The sequence below is a fragment of the Coccinella septempunctata genome, chromosome 1, assembly GCF_907165205.1.
Source record: "Coccinella septempunctata chromosome 1, icCocSept1.1, whole genome shotgun sequence".
In the NCBI taxonomy this organism is placed as follows: Eukaryota; Metazoa; Arthropoda; class Insecta; order Coleoptera; family Coccinellidae; genus Coccinella; species Coccinella septempunctata.
The window spans coordinates 17,686,094-17,710,102 of record NC_058189.1 but is presented as its reverse complement, the minus strand read 5'-3'; the positions used below and the strand labels follow the sequence as shown (position 1 = coordinate 17,710,102).

General features: G+C 33.9%; 1 protein-coding gene across 1 annotated transcript; it reads right to left on the bottom strand.

The window, feature by feature from the left end:
• Positions 1-10,220: 10,220 nt before the first annotated feature.
• LOC123317736 (protein ALP1-like) lies at positions 10,221-12,513 on the bottom strand. Its single transcript, XM_044904347.1, has 2 exons — positions 12,036-12,513; positions 10,221-11,109 (listed from the first exon to the last, which is right to left on the bottom strand). Exons 1-2 carry the CDS (start codon positions 12,338-12,340, stop codon positions 10,242-10,244), a joined length of 1,173 nt encoding a protein of 390 aa, XP_044760282.1. The 5' UTR covers positions 12,341-12,513; the 3' UTR covers positions 10,221-10,241.
• Between the last annotated feature and the right edge of the window lie 11,496 nt (positions 12,514-24,009).

Below are 24,009 nucleotides of genomic sequence, written 5' to 3'. Positions count from 1 at the left end.
GATTCGAGCATTCTAAGAATTGAATATTTCGAGCCGTTTGAATAAAAATCGTCTATTAAGTGGGTCAACACAATAAGGACAATATTGTTCTACCTTATATGGTGTATTTAAAAGCACTCACAAAATTCTCATCAAAATATCAACACTACAAAATCGGTCTGAGGCAAACATCTGATGGACGATTTTTATTCAAACTAAGTCAATACTGTGTGGAGATATCAACATACAGGTTCCAATTATTCAACGATTCGAGCATTCTAAGAATCGAATACTTCGAGCTGTTGAATGAAAATCGTCTATTTAGTGAGTCAACACAATAAGGCACAATATTCATCTACCTCATATGGTGTATGCAAAAGCACTCACAGTATTCTCATCAAAATATCAACACTACAAAATCGGTCTGAGCCAAACATCTGATGGACGATTTTTATTCAAACTAAGTCAATACTGTATGGAGATATCAACATACAGGTTCCAATTATTCAACGATTCGAGCATTCTAAGAATCGAATATTTCGATCCGTTTGAATGAAAATCGTCTATTTAGTGAGTCAACACAATAAGGCACAATATTGTTTCATCTTATATGGTGTACTTGAAAGCACTCACAATATTCACATCAAAATATCAACACTACAAAATCGATCTGAGCCAAACATCTGATGGACGATTTTTATTCAAACTAAGTCAATACTGTATGCAGATATCAACATACAGGTTCCAATTATTGAACGATTCGAGCATTCTAAGAATTGAATATTTCGAGCCGTTTGAATAAAAATCGTCTATTAAGTGGGTCAACACAATAAGGACAATATTGTTCTACCTTATATGGTGTATTTAAAAGCACTCACAAAATTCTCATCAAAATATCAACACTACAAAATCGGTCTGAGGCAAACATCTGATGGACGATTTTTATTCAAACTAAGTCAATACTGTATGGAGATATCAACATACAGGTTCCAATTATTCAACGATTCGAGCATTCTAAGAATCGAATATTTCGATCCGTTTGAATGAAAATCGTCTATTTAGTGAGTCAACACAATAAGGCACAATATTGATCTATCTCATATGGTGGATTCAAAAGCACTCACGATATTCTCATCAAAATATCAACACTACAAAATCGGTTTGAGCCAAACATCTGATGGACGATTTTTATTCAAACTAAGTCAATACTGTATGGAGATGTCAACATACAGGTTCCAATTATTGAACGATTCGAGCATTCTAAGAATCGAATATTTCGAGACGTTTGAATGAAAATCGTCTATTTACCGAGTCAACACAATAAGGCACAATATTGATCTACCTCATATGGTGTATTCAAAAGCACTCACAATATTCTCATCAAAATATCAACACTACAAAATCGGTATGAGGCAAACATCTGATGGACGATTTTTATTCAAACTAAGTCAATACTGTATGGAGATATCCGCATACACGTTCCAGTTATTCAACGATTCGAGCATTCTAAGAATCGAAAATTTCGATCCGTTTGAATGAAAATCGTCTATTTAGTGGGTCAACACAATAAGGACAATATTGTTCTACCTTATATGGTGTATTTAAAAGCACTCACAATATTCTCATCAAAATATCAACACTACAAAATCGGTCTGAGGCAAACATCTGATGGACGATTTTTATTCAAACTAAGTCAATACTGTGTGGAGATATCAACATACAGGTTCCAATTATTCAACGATTCGAGCATTCTAAGAATCGAATACTTCGAGCTGTTGAATGAAAATCGTCTATTTAGTGAGTCAACACAATAAGGCACAATATTCATCTACCTCATATGGTGTATGCAAAAGCACTCACAGTATTCTCATCAAAATATCAACACTACAAAATCGGTCTGAGCCAAACATCTGATGGACGATTTTTATTCAAACTAAGTCAATACTGTATGGAGATATCAACATACAGGTTCCAATTATTCAACGATTCGAGCATTCTAAGAATCGAATATTTCGATCCGTTTGAATGAAAATCGTCTATTTAGTGAGTCAACACAATAAGGCACAATATTGTTTCATCTTATATGGTGTACTTGAAAGCACTCACAATATTCACATCAAAATATCAACACTACAAAATCGATCTGAGCCAAACATCTGATGGACGATTTTTATTCAAACTAAGTCAATACTGTATGCAGATATCAACATACAGGTTCCAATTATTGAACGATTCGAGCATTCTAAGAATTGAATATTTCGAGCCGTTTGAATAAAAATCGTCTATTAAGTGGGTCAACACAATAAGGACAATATTGTTCTACCTTATATGGTGTATTTAAAAGCACTCACAAAATTCTCATCAAAATATCAACACTACAAAATCGGTCTGAGGCAAACATCTGATGGACGATTTTTATTCAAACTAAGTCAATACTGTATGGAGATATCAACATACAGGTTCCAATTATTCAACGATTCGAGCATTCTAAGAATCGAATATTTCGATCCGTTTGAATGAAAATCGTCTATTTAGTGAGTCAACACAATAAGGCACAATATTGATCTATCTCATATGGTGGATTCAAAAGCACTCACGATATTCTCATCAAAATATCAACACTACAAAATCGGTTTGAGCCAAACATCTGATGGACGATTTTTATTCAAACTAAGTCAATACTGTATGGAGATGTCAACATACAGGTTCCAATTATTGAACGATTCGAGCATTCTAAGAATCGAATATTTCGAGACGTTTGAATGAAAATCGTCTATTTACCGAGTCAACACAATAAGGCACAATATTGATCTACCTCATATGGTGTATTCAAAAGCACTCACAATATTCTCATCAAAATATCAACACTACAAAATCGGTATGAGGCAAACATCTGATGGACGATTTTTATTCAAACTAAGTCAATACTGTATGGAGATATCCGCATACACGTTCCAGTTATTCAACGATTCGAGCATTCTAAGAATCGAAAATTTCGATCCGTTTGAATGAAAATCGTCTATTTAGTGAGTCAACACAATAAGGCACAATATTGATCTACCTCATATGGTGTATTCAAAAGCACTCACAATATTCTCATCAAAATATCAACACTACAAAATCGGTCTGAGGCAAACATCTGATGGACGATTTTTATTCAAACTAAGTCAATACTGTATGGAGATATCAACATACAGGTTCCAGTTATTCAACGATTCGAGCATTCTAAGAATCGAAAATTTCGATCCGTTTGAATGAAAATCGTCTATTTAGTGAGTCAACACATTAAGGCACAATATTGATCTACCTCATATGGTGTATTCAAAAGCACTCACAATATTCTCATCAAAATATCAACACTACAAAATCGGTCTGAGGCAAACATCTGATTGACGATTTTTATTCAAACTCAGTCAATACTGTATGGAGATATCAACATACAGGTTCCAATTATTGGACGATTCGAGCATTCTAAGAATCGAATATTTCGATCCGTTTGAATGAAAATCGTCTATTTACTGAGTCAACACAATAAGGCACAATATTGTTTCATCTTATATGGTGTACTTGAAAGCACTCACAATATTCACATCAAAATATCAACACTACAAAATCGATCTGAGCCAAACATCTGATGGACGATTTTTATTCAAACTAAGTCAATACTGTATGGAGATATCAACATACAGGTTCCAGTTATTCAACGATTCGAGCATTCTAAGAATCGAAAATTTCGTGACGTTTGAATGAAAATCGTCTATTTAGTGAGTCAACACAATAAGGCACAATATAGATCTATCTCATATGGTGTATTCAAAAGCACTCACAATATTCTCATCAAAATATCAACACTACAAAATCGGTCTGAGGCAAACATCTGATGGACGATTTTTATTCAAACTAAGTCAATACTGTATGGAGATATCAACATACAGGTTCCAATTATTCAACGATTCGAGCATTCTAAGAATCGAATATTTCGATCCGTTTGAATGAAAATCGTTTATTTAGTGAGTCAACACAATAAGGCACAATATTGTCTCATCTTATATGGTGTACTTAAAAGCACTCACAATATTCTCATCAAAATATCCACACTACAAAATCGGTCTGAAGCAAATATCTGATGGACGATTTTTATTCAAACTAAGTCAATACTGTATGGAGATATCAACATACAGGTTCCAGTTATGCAACGATTTGAGCATTCTAAGAATCGAAAATTTCGTGCCGTTTGAATGAAAATCGTCTATTTAGTGAGTCAACACAATAAGGCACAATATTGATCTACCTCATATGGTGTATGCAAAAGCATTCACAATATTCTCATAAAAATATCAACACTACAAAATCGGTTTGAGCCAAACATCTGATGGACGATTTTTATTCAAACTAAGTCAATACTGTATGGAGATATCAACATACAGGTTCCAGTTATTCAACGATTCGAGCATTCTAAGAATCGAAAATTTCGTGACGTTTGAATGAAAATCGTCTATTTAGTGAGTCAACACAATAAGGCATAATATTCATCTACCTCATATGGTGTATGCAAAAGCACTCACAGTATTCTCATCAAAATATCAACACTACAAAATCGGTCTGAGCCAAACATCTGATGGACGATTTTTATTCAAACTAAGTCAATACTGTATGGAGATATCAACATACAGGTTCCAATTATTAAACGATTCGAGCATTCTACGAATCGAATACTTCGAGCTGTTGAATGAAAATCGTCTATTTAGTGAGTCAACACAATAAGGCATAATATTCATCTACCTCATATGGTGTATGCAAAAGCACTCACAGTATTCTCATCAAAATATCAACACTACAAAATCGGTCTGAGCCAAACATCTGATGGACGATTTTTATTCAAACTAAGTCAATACTGTATGGAGATATCAACATACAGGTTCCAATTATTCAACGATTCGAGCATTCTAAGAATCGAATATTTCGATCCGTTTGAATGAAAATCGTCTATTTAGTGAGTCAACACAATAAGGCACAATATTGTTTCATCTTATATGGTGTACTTAAAAGCACTCACAATATTCACATCAAAATATCAACACTACAAAATCGATCTGAGCCAAACATCTGATGGACGATTTTTATTCAAACTAAGTCAATACTGTATGGAGATATCAACATACAGGTTCCAGTTATTCAACGATTCGAGCATTCTAAGAATCGAAAATTTCGTGACGTTTGAATGAAAATCGTCTATTTAGTGAGTCAACACAATAAGGCACAATATAGATCTATCTCATATGGTGTATTCAAAAGCACTCACAATATTCTCATCAAAATATCAACACTACAAAATCGGTCTGAGGCAAACATCTGATGGACGATTTTTATTCAAACTAAGTCAATACTGTATGGAGATATCAACATACAGGTTCCAGTTATTCAACGATTCGAGCATTCTAAGAATCGAATATTTCGATCCGTTTGAATGAAAATCGTTTATTTAGTGAGTCAACACAATAAGGCACAATATTGTCTCATCTTATATGGTGTACTTAAAAGCACTCACAATATTCTCATCAAAATATCCACACTACAAAATCGGTCTGAAGCAAATATCTGATGGACGATTTTTATTCAAACTAAGTCAATACTGTATGGAGATATCAACATACAGGTTCCAGTTATGCAACGATTTGAGCATTCTAAGAATCGAAAATTTCGTGCCGTTTGAATGAAAATCGTCTATTTAGTGAGTCAACACAATAAGGCACAATATTGTTTTACCTTATATGGTGTACTTAAAAGCACTCACAATATTCTCATCAAAATATCAACACCACAAAATCGGTCTGAGGCAAACATCTGATGGACGATTTTTATTCAAACTAAGTCAATACTGTATGGAGATATCAAGATACAGGTTCCAATTATTCAACGATTCGAGCATTCTAAGAATCGAATATTTCGATCCGTTTGAATGAAAATCGTCTATTTAGTGAGTCAACACAATAAGGCACAATATTGTTGTATCTTATATGGTGTACTTAAAAGCACTCACAATATTCTCATCAAAATATCAACACTACAAAATCGGTCTGAAGCAAATATCTGATGGACGATTTTTATTCAAACTAAGTCAATACTGTATGGAGATATCAACATACAGGTTCCAATTATTCAACGATTCGAGCATTCTAAGAATCAAATATTTCGATCCGTTTGAATGAAAATCGTCTATTTAGTGAGTCAACACAATAAGGCACAATATTGTTTCATCTTATATGGTGTACTTAAAAGCACTCACAATATTCTCATCAAAATATCCACACTACAAAATCGGTCTGAAGCAAATATCTGATGGACGATTTTTATTCAAACTAAGTCAATAGTGTATGGAGATATCAACATACAGGTTCCAGTTATGCAACGATTTGAGCATTCTAAGAATCGAAAATTTCGTGCCGTTTGAATGAAAATCGTCTATTTAGTGAGTCAACACAATAAGGCACAATATTGATCTACCTCATATGGTGTATTCAAAAGCACTCACAATATTCTCATCAAAATATCGACACTACAAAATCGGTCTGAGGCAAATATCTGATGGACGATTTTTACTCAAACTAAGTCAATACTGTATGGAGATATCAACATACAGGTTCCAGTTATTCAACGATTCGAGCATTCTAAGAATCGAAAATTTCGTGCCGTTTGAATGAAAATCGTCTATTTAGTGAGTCAACACAATAAGGCACAATATTGTTTCATCTTATATGGTGTACTTAAAAGCACTCACAATATTCTCATAAAAATATCAACACTACAAAATCGGTTTGAGCCAAACATCTGATGGACGATTTTTATTCAAACTAAGTCAATACTGTATGGAGATATCAACATACAGGTTCCAGTTATTCAACGATTCGAGCATTCTAAGAATCGAAAATTTCGTGCCGTTTGAATGAAAATCGTCTATTTAGTGAGTCAACACAATAAGGCACAATATTGATCTACCTCATATGGTGTATGCAAAAGCACTCACAATATTCACATCAAATTATCAACACTACAAAATCGGTCTGAGCCAAACATCTGATGGACGATTTTTATTCAAACTAAGTCAATACTGTATGGAGATATCAACATACAGGTTCCAGTTATTCCACGATTCGAGCATTCTAAGAATCGAATATTTCGATCCGTTTGAATGAAAATCGTCTATTTACTGAGTCAACATTATTATGTTGACTCAGTAAATAGACGATTTTCATTCAAACAATATTGATCTACCTCATATGGTGTATTCAAAAGCACTCACAATATTCTCATCAAAATATGCACACTACAAAATCGGTCTGAAGCAAATATCTGATGGACGATTTTTATTCAAACTAAGTCAATACTGTATGGAGATATCAACATACAGGTTCCAGTTATGCAACGATTTGAGCATTCTAAGAATCGAAAATTTCGTGCCGTTTGAATGAAAATCGTCTATTTAGTGAGTCAACACAATAAGGCACAATATTGATCTACCTCATATGGTGTATGCAAAAGCATTCACAATATTCTCATAAAAATATCAACACTACAAAATCGGTTTGAGCCAAACATCTGATGGACGATTTTTATTCAAACTAAGTCAATACTGTATGGAGATATCAACATACAGGTTCCAGTTATTCAACGATTCGAGCATTCTAAGAATCGAAAATTTCGTGCCGTTTGAATGAAAATCGTCTATTTAGTGAGTCAACACAATAAGGCACAATATTGATCTACCTCATATGGTGTATGCAAAAGCACTCACAATATTCACATCAAATTATCAACACTACAAAATCGGTCTGAGCCAAACATCTGATGGACGATTTTTATTCAAACTAAGTCAATACTGTATGGAGATATCAACATACAGGTTCCAGTTATTCCACGATTCGAGCATTCTAAGAATCGAATATTTCGATCCGTTTGAATGAAAATCGTCTATTTACTGAGTCAACATTATTATGTTGACTCAGTAAATAGACGATTTTCATTCAAACAATATTGATCTACCTCATATGGTGTATTCAAAAGCACTCACAATATTCTCATCAAAATATGCACACTACAAAATCGGTCTGAAGCAAATATCTGATGGACGATTTTTATTCAAACTAAGTCAATACTGTATGGAGATATCAACATACAGGTTCCAGTTATGCAACGATTTGAGCATTCTAAGAATCGAAAATTTCGTGCCGTTTGAATGAAAATCGTCTATTTAGTGAGTCAACACAATAAGGCACAATATTGATCTACCTCATATGGTGTATGCAAAAGCATTCACAATATTCTCATAAAAATATCAACACTACAAAATCGGTTTGAGCCAAACATCTGATGGACGATTTTTATTCAAACTAAAGGTCGATTCATATTATACGTTCCGCTCAGTTCAGGCCGGCGGAAGGATCATTAGCCGTTGACGGAGGTTGCGTTCATATTATCAGTCACGATCGTCTCAGTCACCTTCCGCTTCGTGTGTCGTGAATCTTCGGTTGCATTCGAATCGACCAGCACTTGACACATGAAGCCTTTCATTTTGATCAAAACAGTACAAGAAGGACCTTAAAAAATATTGTTAAATTATCAGTATTATTATTTTCGTTGTTTCTCTTACGTTACGTGCCCTATCTCATAGGACGTAAACCCTTTAACTTCTGCTAAAAATAAAATTGCTGCAATTACGCCTGAATGAATGATGTGCTTTTGCATTATTGTTAGACGAAGATGAAGAGGAACAAAAAGTCGGTAAAAACGTTAGGTGTCTAACCAATATTTGAAAAGAGGAAAGTTGAAGGTGAATATTGGACATTATAAAAAAAATTGGTCCACACATCATGGCTATTTTAGAATGATATCATTTCGATTATACAGGGTGATTCATATTGGGACATAGGCTAAGGGCAGATTGTTTGGACCATAATATGGCGATAGGACCAAGTATACCTCAATAAAATATTGCTGTGGAAAAAGATAGAGGGCGTTAAAGTTAAATTTTTTATAAGGGGAGAGAATAATATTTTCTTCAATGTCGAAAGTCCTTTATTGAAAGAATTAGAAAAAGCATAGAAGTAGGGGGAGGACTCGTAGGACATTTAATTTAAGTTTATTCTTTTTATGTAACATTGTTTTTAATTATGCTTTATCGTCGAAATAAATAAATTAAATAAATAAGCCGTTACTTCAAATCCCCTTCCGATGCTCTGAACTGTTCAATTGTGTTTTTCTTAAAAACGGATGAAAAAATATACAGTGATATTAAAAAAAACAAAAAAAAAAAATCAAATTTAACGCCCTCTAGCTTTTTTGCACAGCAATATTTCATTAAGGTATATTTGATCCTATCGCCATATTTTGGTCCAAACAATCTGCCCTTAGCATTTGTCCCAATAGTTATGAATCATCCTGTATACTGTGAAAAATTTCGCAATTAATACAAAAAAAAGTTCAAAGAAGCTTTCACAATAAAGGAAAACCCCCGATTGACTGAGCTGAACTGAGCGGTTGCTTATTCATATTATACGTTCAGTCTCATTCAGTCCAACCACGCCCTTCAGCCCATCCGCAAAATATTCTCTGGAAGAATACCGTCGGACGGTCGTAAGCGTGCCGATAGGTGCTGAAGGGTCGGAGACGGATAGTATGAATTAGTCCATATAAAACACATTGAAAGATATTTTGGCTGAGCTGAACTGAACTGAGACGGACGGATAATATGAACTGACCTTAAAGGTCGGTTCATATTATCCGTTCAGCTCGGTTCAGTTCAGCTCAGCCAAAATATCTTTCAATGTGTTTTATATGGACTAATTCATACTATCCGTCTCCGACCCTTCAGCACCTATCGGCACGCTTACGGCCGTCCGACGATATTCTTCCAGAGAATATTTTGCGGATGGACTGAAGGGCGTGGTTAGACTGAACGAGACTGAACGTGTAATATGAATATGCAACCGCTCAGTTCCGATCAGTCAATCAGGTTTGCAGTAGTTTGAATCACTATATTTCACGTATTTCAAACGTAAAAAAAATAAAATGGATTTGGAAAAACTGATCAGTTTGGTGCGTGAACACGATATTTTGTACAATTTCAATAATAGACAGTACAGTGACGCAAATGAAAAGGAGAAAATTTGGAGGAACATTGCAGTAAAATTGAACGAAAATGGTAAGTTGTAATTTATTTATTTTTTTATTCAAGTAAGTATACGAACATCAATTACACAAAAAAGCTATTGCCATTCAAGTCTACCAGGGCCTGATTGGAAAAATTCTTTGAAGGTATTACGTACATTGAATGCTTGTAATGAATTATTTCCTCCTTGTCTAGAAATACTTGTGAGTTTTATTTCATTTTTATCTTCTGAGGGCAGTCCTGAATGAGGTCCGATGAAATTGTGCAAAATGCACGTAGTCATAATGATTTTGTCAACGAAATCAGGTTGCAACTGAATTCTTCTATTATATAGGCGAAATCTTTGAGAAAGAAGTCCGAATGCATTTTCTACTACTCTTCTAGCTCTTGAGAGCCTGTAGTTAAATTGTTGTTTTTCTATCTCATTACATTGAGCTCCTGGATATGGTCTCAACAAATAAGGCTTTAGGGGAAACGCCTCATCACCGACGATAACATGCGGCATTTTTTCTGTCATACCTGGCAAAGGTTTATCCTCAATATTAGGAAGAGCTTTATTTTCCAGAAATTTCTTCAGATTCGAATTATGAAATATTCCCCCGTCGCTATTTTTGCCATAACTACCTATGTCTACAGCAATGAACTGGTATTTAGCATCCACTAAAGCCATTAAATTTACTGAAAATGTTTTCTTATAGTTGAAGTATAATGAGCCACTATTTGCTGGAGCAATTATTTGCACATGTTTGCCATCGATTGCTCCAATGCAATTAGGGAAATTCCATATTTCCCAAAAGTCTTGAGCTATTTCATTCCATCTTTCAACTGTAGGAAGAGGGAGATGTTCAGATTTCATAGTTGTAATGATTGCATTTGAAACATCCTTCACAATTGACTGTACTGTAGAATGTCCGAGCCGATAACTATAAGAAATTGTTTTGAAGGAATCCCCAGTAGCCAAAAACCTGTAATAAAAGATTATTTTCAATTTTTTTTCCAGCTAAAGAATGCAAAAAGCAATGGAATTCCTTGAGGGACGGTTATAGAAAAAATAAAAGAAAAAGGATGACAAAAAGTGGTCAGGCTGCAATACCTTTGAAAAAGTGGAAGTTCGAAGAAGAAATGAATTTTCTAGATCCTTATATTCAGGATAGAAAGACATTTTCCTCAATAGAAATTTCTGAAACTGAGGCCGATCCTGAAACAGACGTCGACGAGATTTCCCAAATTGAAGAAGGTGCATCAACTAGTAATGACTCTGTTACTCCAAAAAGGAGGAAAAAAGAGAAAGCTTCAGCTTCTTCCATGGTTATGGATTATTTGTTAAAAAATAAACAAGAAGAAAAGGACGATGTCGATGCATTCTTCCATGGATTGGCACAGACCGTGAAAAAGATGTCACCATACTATCGAGCCATTACAAAAGCTCGTGTTGGCTCAGTGGTTGGAGAGATGGAAATCCAATCCATCATCAATCCTAATCCACCTGTGGCAAGAACGAATGATGAACTAAATTTTTCAAATTCATTCACCCCAATAACTTCGCCTGATGGACCAAATATGAATCAAAGCTATTATGACTATAATCCTTATCCTCCTAGTCGATAAGAATGATATGATTTTTTGAATTGATTTCATTTATGTTTCTCTTATTTTTTATATATTTACAGTTGGTATTCATGTTTTATTTTCACAATATTTTTTGCATATTCATATTTTATTTTTATATTTTTTTGTACATATTCGTGGTTCAGTTTTTTATATATTTATATTTTTTTATATATTCATATTTTATTTTTATATTTTCAAATTTTATTTCACGATACCAAAGAGATCTTTGTGAAAAGAATAATAAATCGATTTATATCACTTCCTTTCTTTTTTCACCTACCTCAAACAAACAGCTAATTTTTCCTTCGGTGAGACAGCTTCCTTGAATGTAGTATTTTTTTTCCTTATCAATGTCGAAATTTTATTCAAGATATATTCGAACTGACTCCTATTCATCCTGAAATAGCCGTGATATTTGGCATCGTCATCGACCAATTCCTTGTATAATGTCCAAAATTCTCCTTCAATTTTCCTCTTTTTAAATATTGGGTGCACACCAAATCTCTTCATCGACTTCTGTTCCTCTTCTTCTTCGTCTAGCAATAGTGCAATAGCACACAATTCTTTGCGGGAAAATTGCGACATAATTTTTAGTAACACTCTTCTTATACTGTTTTGATCAAACTGATAGTCACGTGCAGAGTGCTGGCCGATTCGGATGAAACCGAAGATTCACGACACACGAAGCGGAAGGTGACTGAGACGATCGTGACTGATAATATGAACGCAACCTCCGTCAACGGCTAATGATCCTTCCGCCGGCCTGAACTGAGCGGAACGTATAATATGAATCGACCTTTAGTCAATACTGTATGGAGATATCAACATACAGGTTCCAGTTATTCAACGATTCGAGCATTCTAAGAATCGAAAATTTCGTGCCGTTTGAATGAAAATCGTCTATTTAGTGAGTCAACACAATAAGGCACAATATAGATCTATCTCATATGGTGTATTCAATAGCACTCACAATATTCTCATCAAAATATCAACACTACAAAATCGGTCTGAGGCAAACATCTGATGGACGATTTTTATTCAAACTAAGTCAATACTGTATGCAGATATCAACATACAGGTTCCAATTATTGAACGATTCGAGCATTCTAAGAATTGAATATTTCGAGCCGTTTGAATAAAAATCGTCTATTAAGTGGGTCAACACAATAAGGACAATATTGTTCTACCTTATATGGTGTATTTAAAAGCACTCACAAAATTCTCATCAAAATATCAACACTACAAAAACGGTCTGAGGCAAACATCTGATGGACGATTTTTATTCAAACTAAGTCAATACTGTGTGGAGATATCAACATACAGGTTCCAATTATTCAACGATTCGAGCATTCTAAGAATCGAATACTTCGAGCTGTTGAATGAAAATCGTCTATTTAGTGAGTCAACACAATAAGGCACAATATTCATCTACCTCATATGGTGTATGCAAAAGCACTCACAGTATTCTCATCAAAATATCAACACTACAAAATCGGTCTGAGCCAAACATCTGATGGACGATTTTTATTCAAACTAAGTCAATACTGTATGGAGATATCAACATACAGGTTCCAATTATTCAACGATTCGAGCATTCTAAGAATCGAATATTTCGATCCGTTTGAATGAAAATCGTCTATTTAGTGAGTCAACACAATAAGGCACAATATTGTTTCATCTTATATGGTGTACTTGAAAGCACTCACAATATTCACATCAAAATATCAACACTACAAAATCGATCTGAGCCAAACATCTGATGGACGATTTTTATTCAAACTAAGTCAATACTGTATGGAGATATCAACATACAGGTTCCAGTTATTCAACGATTCGAGCATTCTAAGAATCGAAAATTTCGTGACGTTTGAATGAAAATCGTCTATTTAGTGAGTCAACACAATAAGGCACAATATAGATCTATCTCATATGGTGTATTCAAAAGCACTCACAATATTCTCATCAAAATATCAACACTACAAAATCGGTCTGAGGCAAACATCTGATGGACGATTTTTATTCAAACTAAGTCAATACTGTATGGAGATATCAACATACAGGTTCCAATTATTCAACGATTCGAGCATTCTAAGAATCGAATATTTCGATCCGTTTGAATGAAAATCGTTTATTTAGTGAGTCAACACAATAAGGCACAATATTGTCTCATCTTATATGGTGTACTTAAAAGCACTCACAATATTCTCATCAAAATATCCACACTACAAAATCGGTCTGAAGCAAATATCTGATGGACGATTTTTATTCAAACTAAGTCAATACTGTATGGAGATATCAACATACAGGTTCCAGTTATGCAACGATTTGAGCATTCTAAGAATCGAAAATTTCGTGCCGTTTGAATGAAAATCGTCTATTTAGTGAGTCAACACAATAAGGCATAATAATGCCTTGATATAACAGGGAAAACTCTTAACAATGAATGTTATGTTGAAGGGTCACCATCCGAGGTGTCAAACAGTTTTTCCACGTTTTTTGAATCACTCATTCAGAAGTTGTCTAAAGAAATTATTGATCTTCCCTTTGTTGATTATTCTCCAGATATAAAGGAAACATTCACCCTCTCACAAGTTTCACCCGAAGAAATTGTTCAAATAATTAAAAGTTTCAAAAATAAACATTGCAGTGGATATGATGAGATACCTCTATCACTAATCAAATCATGTAGCGATGAACTGAGTACTGTGATTTCATATATTGTCAATAATTCTTTCAAATTTGGAATATTCCCTAATCAGCTGAAATATTCATTAATAAAACCTATTTACAAAAGAGGAAATAAAAATGCACTTGAAAACTATAGGCCTATAAGCCTTCTCCCTAGTTTTTCACGGATATTTGAAAAAGCGATGTCTTCAAGGCTTGTAGAATTTTGCATGAGAAATAAAATATTTAGTGACTCACAACATGGTTACCTTGGGGGTAGGTCTCCGATCACAGCCATTTTTCAATTCACTCATGAAATAATAAAAATACTGGAAAGAGATGGACTCGGTTTAGGCTTATTTATTGATCAAACAAGAGCATACGATTGCCTCAATCATGGTTATCTACTCAAAAAACTTGAAAAAATGGGCGTTCGTAATGAGGTAAAAGGGTGGTTTGAGTCCTACCTCGGAGGTCGCCATCAGAAAGTTGCTGTAAGAGTCGAAGATGTGTTGTCTGAATCAGAGTTCAAAAAGATTGAAACAGGAGTACCTCAGGGTAGTGTACTAGGCCCGATATTATTCATTCTGTATGTAAATGATCTGTGTATATTAATCAAATGCCTCTTAATTGTTATTACTTGTTTTGTAGATGATACAAACATATTATTAGAAGGTCAGAATTTTTCAATTCTCGGTGATAAAGCTGATGAAACTTTCACAATAATCAAAAATTGGCTCTACTCTAATAAACTTATAATAAATGAGGACAAAACTGCAGCATTAATTTTCAGTACTGATAAATCGCGCCGAGATCTGAATGACATCTTGCAGCTCGGAAATAGAAGTGTACCAGTGAAAGATTCTGTAAAGTTTCTGGGTCTATATGTTGATAGATTTTTGAAATGGTACGATCACATTGAATACTTATCTATTAAACTAAGTAAGATCAGTTTTGGCATAAGAACATTGTCGAAGTATATAAGTGAGAAAGAATTGAGGATAGTCTATTTCGCGAACGCTGAGTCAATTATGAGGTATGGTATAATTTTCTGGGGAAGTAGTTCAGCGGTAGATGTAATTTTCAAAGTTCAAAAAAAAATTGTAAGAATTATGTGTCATTTATCCTTTAGAGAGTCTTGTAGAGGAGTTTTCAAGAACAATAGAATTTTAACTCTGTATGCCTTATATATATTTGATTGTTTGATATTTTTTTTCAAGCACAGAGAAAAGTTTGAGGTATATACTACTCAGCATGATTATAACACAAGATCAGAAAACCTACACTATCCCATTCACAGATTATCCATAACGGAAAAACATCCTTCGTACATGTGCATAAAATTATTCAATGCACTTCCAAATAATATAAGAATTTTAAATAACATAAATGTTTTCAAAAAAAGACTGGAAAACTGTCTTATAGATATTGAGCCATATTCACTGAGCGAATACTTTGTAGCTGCAAAGCGTTTGTAAATGTATTTTTGTGACGTCGATTTCATTTGATCTTTGTACGAAGATTCCTTGAAATAAAGTTATTATTTATTTATTTATTTATTTATTTATTTATTCATCTACCTCATATGGTGTATGCAAAAGCACTCACAGTATTCTCATCAAAATATCAACACTACAAAATCGGTCTGAGCCAAACATCTGATGGACGATTTTTATTCAAACTAAGTCAATACTGTATGGAGATATCAACATACAGGTTCCAATTATTCAACGATTCGAGCATTCTACGAATCGAATACTTCGAGCTGTTGAATGAAAATCGTCTATTTAGTGAGTCAACACAATAAGGCATAATATTCATCTACCTCATATGGTGTATGCAAAAGCACTCACAGTATTCTCATCAAAATATCAACACTACAAAATCGGTCTGAGCCAAACATCTGATGGACGATTTTTATTCAAACTAAGTCAATACTGTATGGAGATATCAACATACAGGTTCCAATTATTCAACGATTCGAGCATTCTAAGAATCGAATATTTCGATCCGTTTGAATGAAAATCGTCTATTTAGTGAGTCAACACAATAAGGCACAATATTGTTTCATCTTATATGGTGTACTTAAAAGCACTCACAATATTCACATCAAAATATCAACACTACAAAATCGATCTGAGCCAAACATCTGATGGACGATTTTTATTCAAACTAAGTCAATACTGTATGGAGATATCAACATACAGGTTCCAGTTATTCAACGATTCGAGCATTCTAAGAATCGAAAATTTCGTGACGTTTGAATGAAAATCGTCTATTTAGTGAGTCAACACAATAAGGCACAATATAGATCTATCTCATATGGTGTATTCAAAAGCACTCACAATATTCTCATCAAAATATCAACACTACAAAATCGGTCTGAGGCAAACATCTGATGGACGATTTTTATTCAAACTAAGTCAATACTGTATGGAAATATCAACATACAGGTTCCAATTATTCAACGATTCGAGCATTCTAAGAATCGAATATTTCGATCCGTTTGAATGAAAATCGTTTATTTAGTGAGTCAACACAATAAGGCACAATATTGTCTCATCTTATATGGTGTACTTAAAAGCACTCACAATATTCTCATCAAAATATCCACACTACAAAATCGGTCTGAAGCAAATATCTGATGGACGATTTTTATTCAAACTAAGTCAATACTGTATGGAGATATCAACATACAGGTTCCAGTTATGCAACGATTTGAGCATTCTAAGAATCGAAAATTTCGTGCCGTTTGAATGAAAATCGTCTATTTAGTGAGTCAACACAATAAGGCACAATATTGTTTTACCTTATATGGTGTACTTAAAAGCACTCACAATATTCTCATCAAAATATCAACACCACAAAATCGGTCTGAGGCAAACATCTGATGGACGATTTTTATTCAAACTAAGTCAATACTGTATGGAGATATCAAGATACAGGTTCCAATTATTCAACGATTCGAGCATTCTAAGAATCGAATATTTCGATCCGTTTGAATGAAAATCGTCTATTTAGTGAGTCAACACAATAAGGCACAATATTGTTGTATCTTATATGGTGTACTTAAAAGCACTCACAATATTCTCATCAAAATATCAACACCACAAAATCGGTCTGAAGCAAATATCTGATGGACGATTTTTATTCAAACTAAGTCAATACTGTATGGAGATATCAACATACAGGTTCCAATTATTCAACGATTCGAGCATTCTAAGAATCAAATATTTCGATCCGTTTGAATGAAAATCGTCTATTTAGTGAGTCAACACAATAAGGCACAATATTGTTTCATCTTATATGGTGTACTTAAAAGCACTCACAATATTCTCATCAAAATATCCACACTACAAAATCGGTCTGAAGCAAATATCTGATGGACGATTTTTATTCAAACTAAGTCAATACTGTATGGAGATATCAACATACAGGTTCCAGTTATGCAACGATTTGAGCATTCTAAGAATCGAAAATTTCGTGCCGTTTGAATGAAAATCGTCTATTTAGTGAGTCAACACAATAAGGCACAATATTGATCTACCTCATATGGTGTATTCAAAAGCACTCACAATATTCTCATCAAAATATCGACACTACAAAATCGGTCTGAGGCAAATATCTGATGGACGATTTTTATTCAAACTAAGTCAATACTGTATGGAGATATCAACATACAGGTTCCAGTTATTCAACGATTCGAGCATTCTAAGAATCGAAAATTTCGTGCCGTTTGAATGAAAATCGTCTATTTAGTGAGTCAACACAATAAGGCACAATATTGTTTCATCTTATATGGTGTACTTAAAAGCACTCACAATATTCTCACCAAAATATCCACACTACAAAATCGGTCTGAAGCAAATATCTGATGGACGATTTTTATTCAAACAAAGTCAATACTGTATGGAGATGTCAACATACATGTTCCAATTATTGAACGATTCGAGCATTCTAAGAATCGAATATTTCGAGCCGTTTGAATGAAAATCGTCTATTTACTGAGTCAACACAATAAGGCACAGTATTGATCTACCTCATTTGGTGTATTCAAAAGCACTCACAATATTCTCATCAAAATATCGACACTACAAAATCGGTCTGAGGCAAATATCTGATGGACGATTTTTATTCAAACTAAGTCAATACTGTATGGAGATATCAACATACAGGTTCCAGTTATTCAACGATTCGAGCATTCTAAGAATCGAAAATTTCGTGCCGTTTGAATGAGAATCGTCTATTTAGTGAGTCAACACAATAAGGCACAATATTGATCTACCTCATATGGTGTATGCAAAAGCACTCACAATATTCACATCAAATTATCAACACTACAAAATCGGTCTGAGCCAAACATCTGATGGACGATTTTTATTCAAACTAAGTCAATACTGTATGGAGATATCAACATACAGGTTCCAATTATTCAACGATTGGAGCATTCTAAGAATCGAATATTTCGATCCGTTTGAATGAAAATCGTCTATTTAGTGAGTCAACACAATAAGGCACAATATTGTTTTACCTCATATGGTGTACTTAAAAGCACTCACAATATTCTCATCAAAATATCAACCCCACAAAATCGGTCTGAGGCAAACATCTGATGGACGATTTTTATTCAAACTAAGTCAATACTGTATGGAGATATCAACATACAGGTTCCAGTTATTCAACGATTCGAGCATTCTAAGAATCGAAAATTTCGTGCCGTTTGAATGAAAATCGTCTATTTAGTGAGTCAACACAATAAGGCACAATATAGATCTATCTCATATGGTGTATTCAAAAGCACTCACAATATTCTCATCAAAATATCAACACTACAAAATCGGTCTGAGGCAAACATCTGATGGACGATTTTTATTCAAACTAAGTCAATACTGTATGGAGATATCAACATACAGGTTCCAATTATTGAACGATTCGAGCATTCTAAGAATTGAATATTTCGAGCCGTTTGAATAAAAATCGTCTATTAAGTGGGTCAACACAATAAGGACAATATTGTTCTACCTTATATGGTGTATTTAAAAGCACTCACAAAATTCTCATCAAAATATCAACACTACAAAATCGGTCTGAGGCAAACATCTGATGGACGATTTTTATTCAAACTAAGTCAATACTGTGTGGAGATATCAACATACAGGTTCCAATTATTCAACGATTCGAGCATTCTAAGAATCGAATACTTCGAGCTGTTGAATGAAAATCGTCTATTTAGTGAGTCAACACAATAAGGCACAATATTCATCTACCTCATATGGTGTATGCAAAAGCACTCACAGTATTCTCATCAAAATATCAACACTACAAAATTGGTCTGAGCCAAACATCTGATGGACGATTTTTATTCAAACTAAGTCAATACTGTATGGAGATATCAACATACAGGTTCCAATTATTCAACGATTCGAGCATTCTAAGAATCGAATATTTCGATCCGTTTGAATGAAAATCGTCTAATTAGTGAGTCAACACAATAAGGCACAATATTGTTTCATCTTATATGGTGTACTTAAAAGCACTCACAATATTCACATCAAAATATCAACACTACAAAATCGATCTGAGCCAAACATCTGATGGACGATTTTTATTCAAACTAAGTCAATACTGTATGGAGATATCAACATACAGGTTCCAGTTATTCAACGATTCGAGCATTCTAAGAATCGAAAATTTCGTGACGTTTGAATGAAAATCGTCTATTTAGTGAGTCAACACAATAAGGCACAATATAGATCTATCTCATATGGTGTATTCAAAAGCACTCACAATATTCTCATCAAAATATCAACACTACAAAATCGGTCTGAGGCAAACATCTGATGGACGATTTTTATTCAAACTAAGTCAATACTGTATGGAGATATCAACATACAGGTTCCAATTATTGAACGATTCGAGCATTCTAAGAATTGAATATTTCGAGCCGTTTGAATAAAAATCGTCTATTAAGTGGGTCAACACAATAAGGACAATATTGTTCTACCTTATATGGTGTATTTAAAAGCACTCACAAAATTCTCATCAAAATATCAACACTACAAAATCGGTCTGAGGCAAACATCTGATGGACGATTTTTATTCAAACTAAGTCAATACTGTGTGGAGATATCAACATACAGGTTCCAATTATTCAACGATTCGAGCATTCTAAGAATCGAATACTTCGAGCTGTTGAATGAAAATCGTCTATTTAGTGAGTCAACACAATAAGGCACAATATTCATCTACCTCATATGGTGTATGCAAAAGCACTCACAGTATTCTCATCAAAATATCAACACTACAAAATTGGTCTGAGCCAAACATCTGATGGACGATTTTTATTCAAACTAAGTCAATACTGTATGGAGATATCAACATACAGGTTCCAATTATTCAACGATTCGAGCATTCTAAGAATCGAATATTTCGATCCGTTTGAATGAAAATCGTCTATTTAGTGAGTCAACACAATAAGGCACAATATTGTTTCATCTTATATGGTGTACTTAAAAGCACTCACAATATTCACATCAAAATATCAACACTACAAAATCGATCTGAGCCAAACATCTGATGGACGATTTTTATTCAAACTAAGTCAATACTGTATGGAGATATCAACATACAGGTTCCAGTTATTCAACGATTCGAGCATTCTAAGAATCGAAAATTTCGTGACGTTTGAATGAAAATCGTCTATTTAGTGAGTCAACACAATAAGGCACAATATAGATCTATCTCATATGGTGTATTCAAAAGCACTCACAATATTCTCAAAATATCAACACTACAAAATCGGTCTGAGGCAAACATCTGATGGACGATTTTTATTCAAACTAAGTCAATACTGTATGGAGATATCAACATACAGGTTCCAATTATTCAACGATTCGAGCATTCTAAGAATCGAATATTTCGATCCGTTTGAATGAAAATCGTTTATTTAGTGAGTCAACACAATAAGGCACAATATTGTCTCATCTTATATGGTGTACTTAAAAGCACTCACAATATTCTCATCAAAATATCCACACTACAAAATCGGTCTGAAGCAAATATCTGATGGACGATTTTTATTCAAACTAAGTCAATACTGTATGGAGATATCAACATACAGGTTCCAGTTATGCAACGATTTGAGCATTCTAAGAATCGAAAATTTCGTGCCGTTTGAATGAAAATCGTCTATTTAGTGAGTCAACACAATAAGGCACAATATTGTTTTACCTTATATGGTGTACTTAAAAGCACTCACAATATTCTCATCAAAATATCAACACCACAAAATCGGTCTGAGGCAAACATCTGATGGACGATTTTTATTCAAACTAAGTCAATACTGTATGGAGATATCAAGATACAGGTTCCAATTATTCAACGATTCGAGCATTCTAAGAATCGAATATTTCGATCCGTTTGAATGAAAATCGTCTATTTAGTGAGTCAACACAATAAGGCACAATATTGTTGTATCTTATATGGTGTACTTAAAAGCACTCACAATATTCTCATCAAAATATCAACACTACAAAATCGGTCTGAAGCAAATATCTGATGGACGATTTTTATTCAAACTAAGTCAATACTGTATGGAGATATCAACATACAGGTTCCAATTATTCAACGATTCGAGCATTCTAAGAATCAAATATTTCGATCCAGTTGAATGAAAATCGTCTATTTAGTGAGTCAACACAATAAGGCACAATATTGTTTCATCTTATATGGTGTACTTAAAAGCACTCACAATATTCTCATCAAAATATCCACACTACAAAATCGGTCTGAAGCAAATATCTGATGGACGATTTTTATTCAAACTAAGTCAATACTGTATGGAGATATCAACATACAGGTTCCAGTTATGCAACGATTTGAGCATTCTAAGAATCGAAAATTTCGTGCCGTTTGAATGAAAATCGTCTATTTAGTGAGTCAACACAATAAGGCACAATATTGATCTACCTCATATGGTGTATTCAAAAGCACTCACAATATTCACATCAAAATATCAACACTACAAAATCGATCTGAGCCAAACATCTGATGGACGATTTTTATTCAAACTGAGTCAATACTGTATGGAGATATCAACATACAGGTTCCAATTATTCAACGATTGGAGCATTCTAAGAATCGAATATTTCGATCCGTTTGAATGAAAATCGTCTATTTAGTGAGTCAACACAATAAGGCACAATATTGTTTTACCTCATATGATGTACTTAAAAGCACTCACAATATTCTCATCAAAATATCAACACTACAAAATCGGTCTGAGGCAAACATCTGATGGACGATTTTTATTCAAACTAAGTCAATACTGTTTGGAGATATCAACATACAGGTTCCAGTTATTCAACGATACGAGCATTCTAAGAATCGAAAATTTCGATCCGTTTGAATGAAAATCGTCTATTTAGTGAGTCAACACAATAAGGCACAATATTGATCAATCTCATATGGTGTATTCAAAAGCACTCACAATATTCTCATCAAAATATCAACACTACAAAATCGGTCTGAGGCAAACATCTGATGGATGATTTTTATTCAAACTAAGTCAATACTGTATGGAGATATCAACATACAGGTTCCAATTATTCAACGATTCGAGCTTTCTAAGAATCGAATATTTCGATCCGTTTGAATGAAAATCGTCTATTTAGTGAGTCAACACAATAAGGCACAATATTGTTTCATCTTATATGGTGTACTTAAAAGCATTCACAATATTCACATCAAAATATCAACACTACAAAATCGATCTGAGCCAAACATCTGATGGACGATTTTTATTCAAACTAAGGCAATACTGTATGGAGATATCAACATACAGGTTCCAGTTATTCAACGATTCGAGCATTCTAAGAATCGAAAATTTCGTGACGTTTGAATGAAAATCGTCTATTTAGTGAGTCAACACAATAAGGCACAATATAGATCTATCTCATATGGTGTATTCAAAAGCACTCACAATATTCTCATCAAAATATCAACACTACAAAATCGGTCTGAGGCAAACATCTGATGGACGATTTTTATTCAAACTAAGTCAATACTGTATGGAGATATCAACATACAGGTTCCAGTTATTCAACGATTCGAGCATTCTAAGAATCGAAAATTTCGTGACGTTTGAATGAAAATCGTCTATTTAGTGAGTCAACACAATAAGGCACAATATAGATCTATCTCATATGGTGTATTCAAAAGCACTCACAATATTCTCATCAAAATATCAACACTACAAAATCGGTCTGAGGCAAACATCTGATGGACGATTTTTATTCAAACTAAGTCAATACTGTATGGAGATATCAACATACAGGTTCCAGTTATTCAACGATTCGAGCATTCTAAGAATCGAAAATTTCGTGACGTTTGAATGAAAATCGTCTATTTAGTGAGTCAACACAATAAGGCACAATATAGATCTATCTCATATGGTGTATTCAAAAGCACTCACAATATTCTCATCAAAATATCAACACTACAAAATCGGTCTGAGGCAAACATCTGATGGACGATTTTTATTCAAACTAAGTCAATACTGTATGGAGATATCAACATACAGGTTCCAG

Excerpts from the sequence above, each read along its gene's own strand:
- LOC123317736 (XM_044904347.1), bottom strand. The coding sequence starts at position 12,340 with ATGTCGCAATTTTCCCGCAAAGAATTGTGTGCTATTGCACTATTGCTA. Across the intron at positions 11,110-12,035 it reads AAATTAGCTGTTTGTTTGAG|GTTTTTGGCTACTGGGGATT; the intron begins GTAGGTGAAAAA and ends CTTTTATTACAG.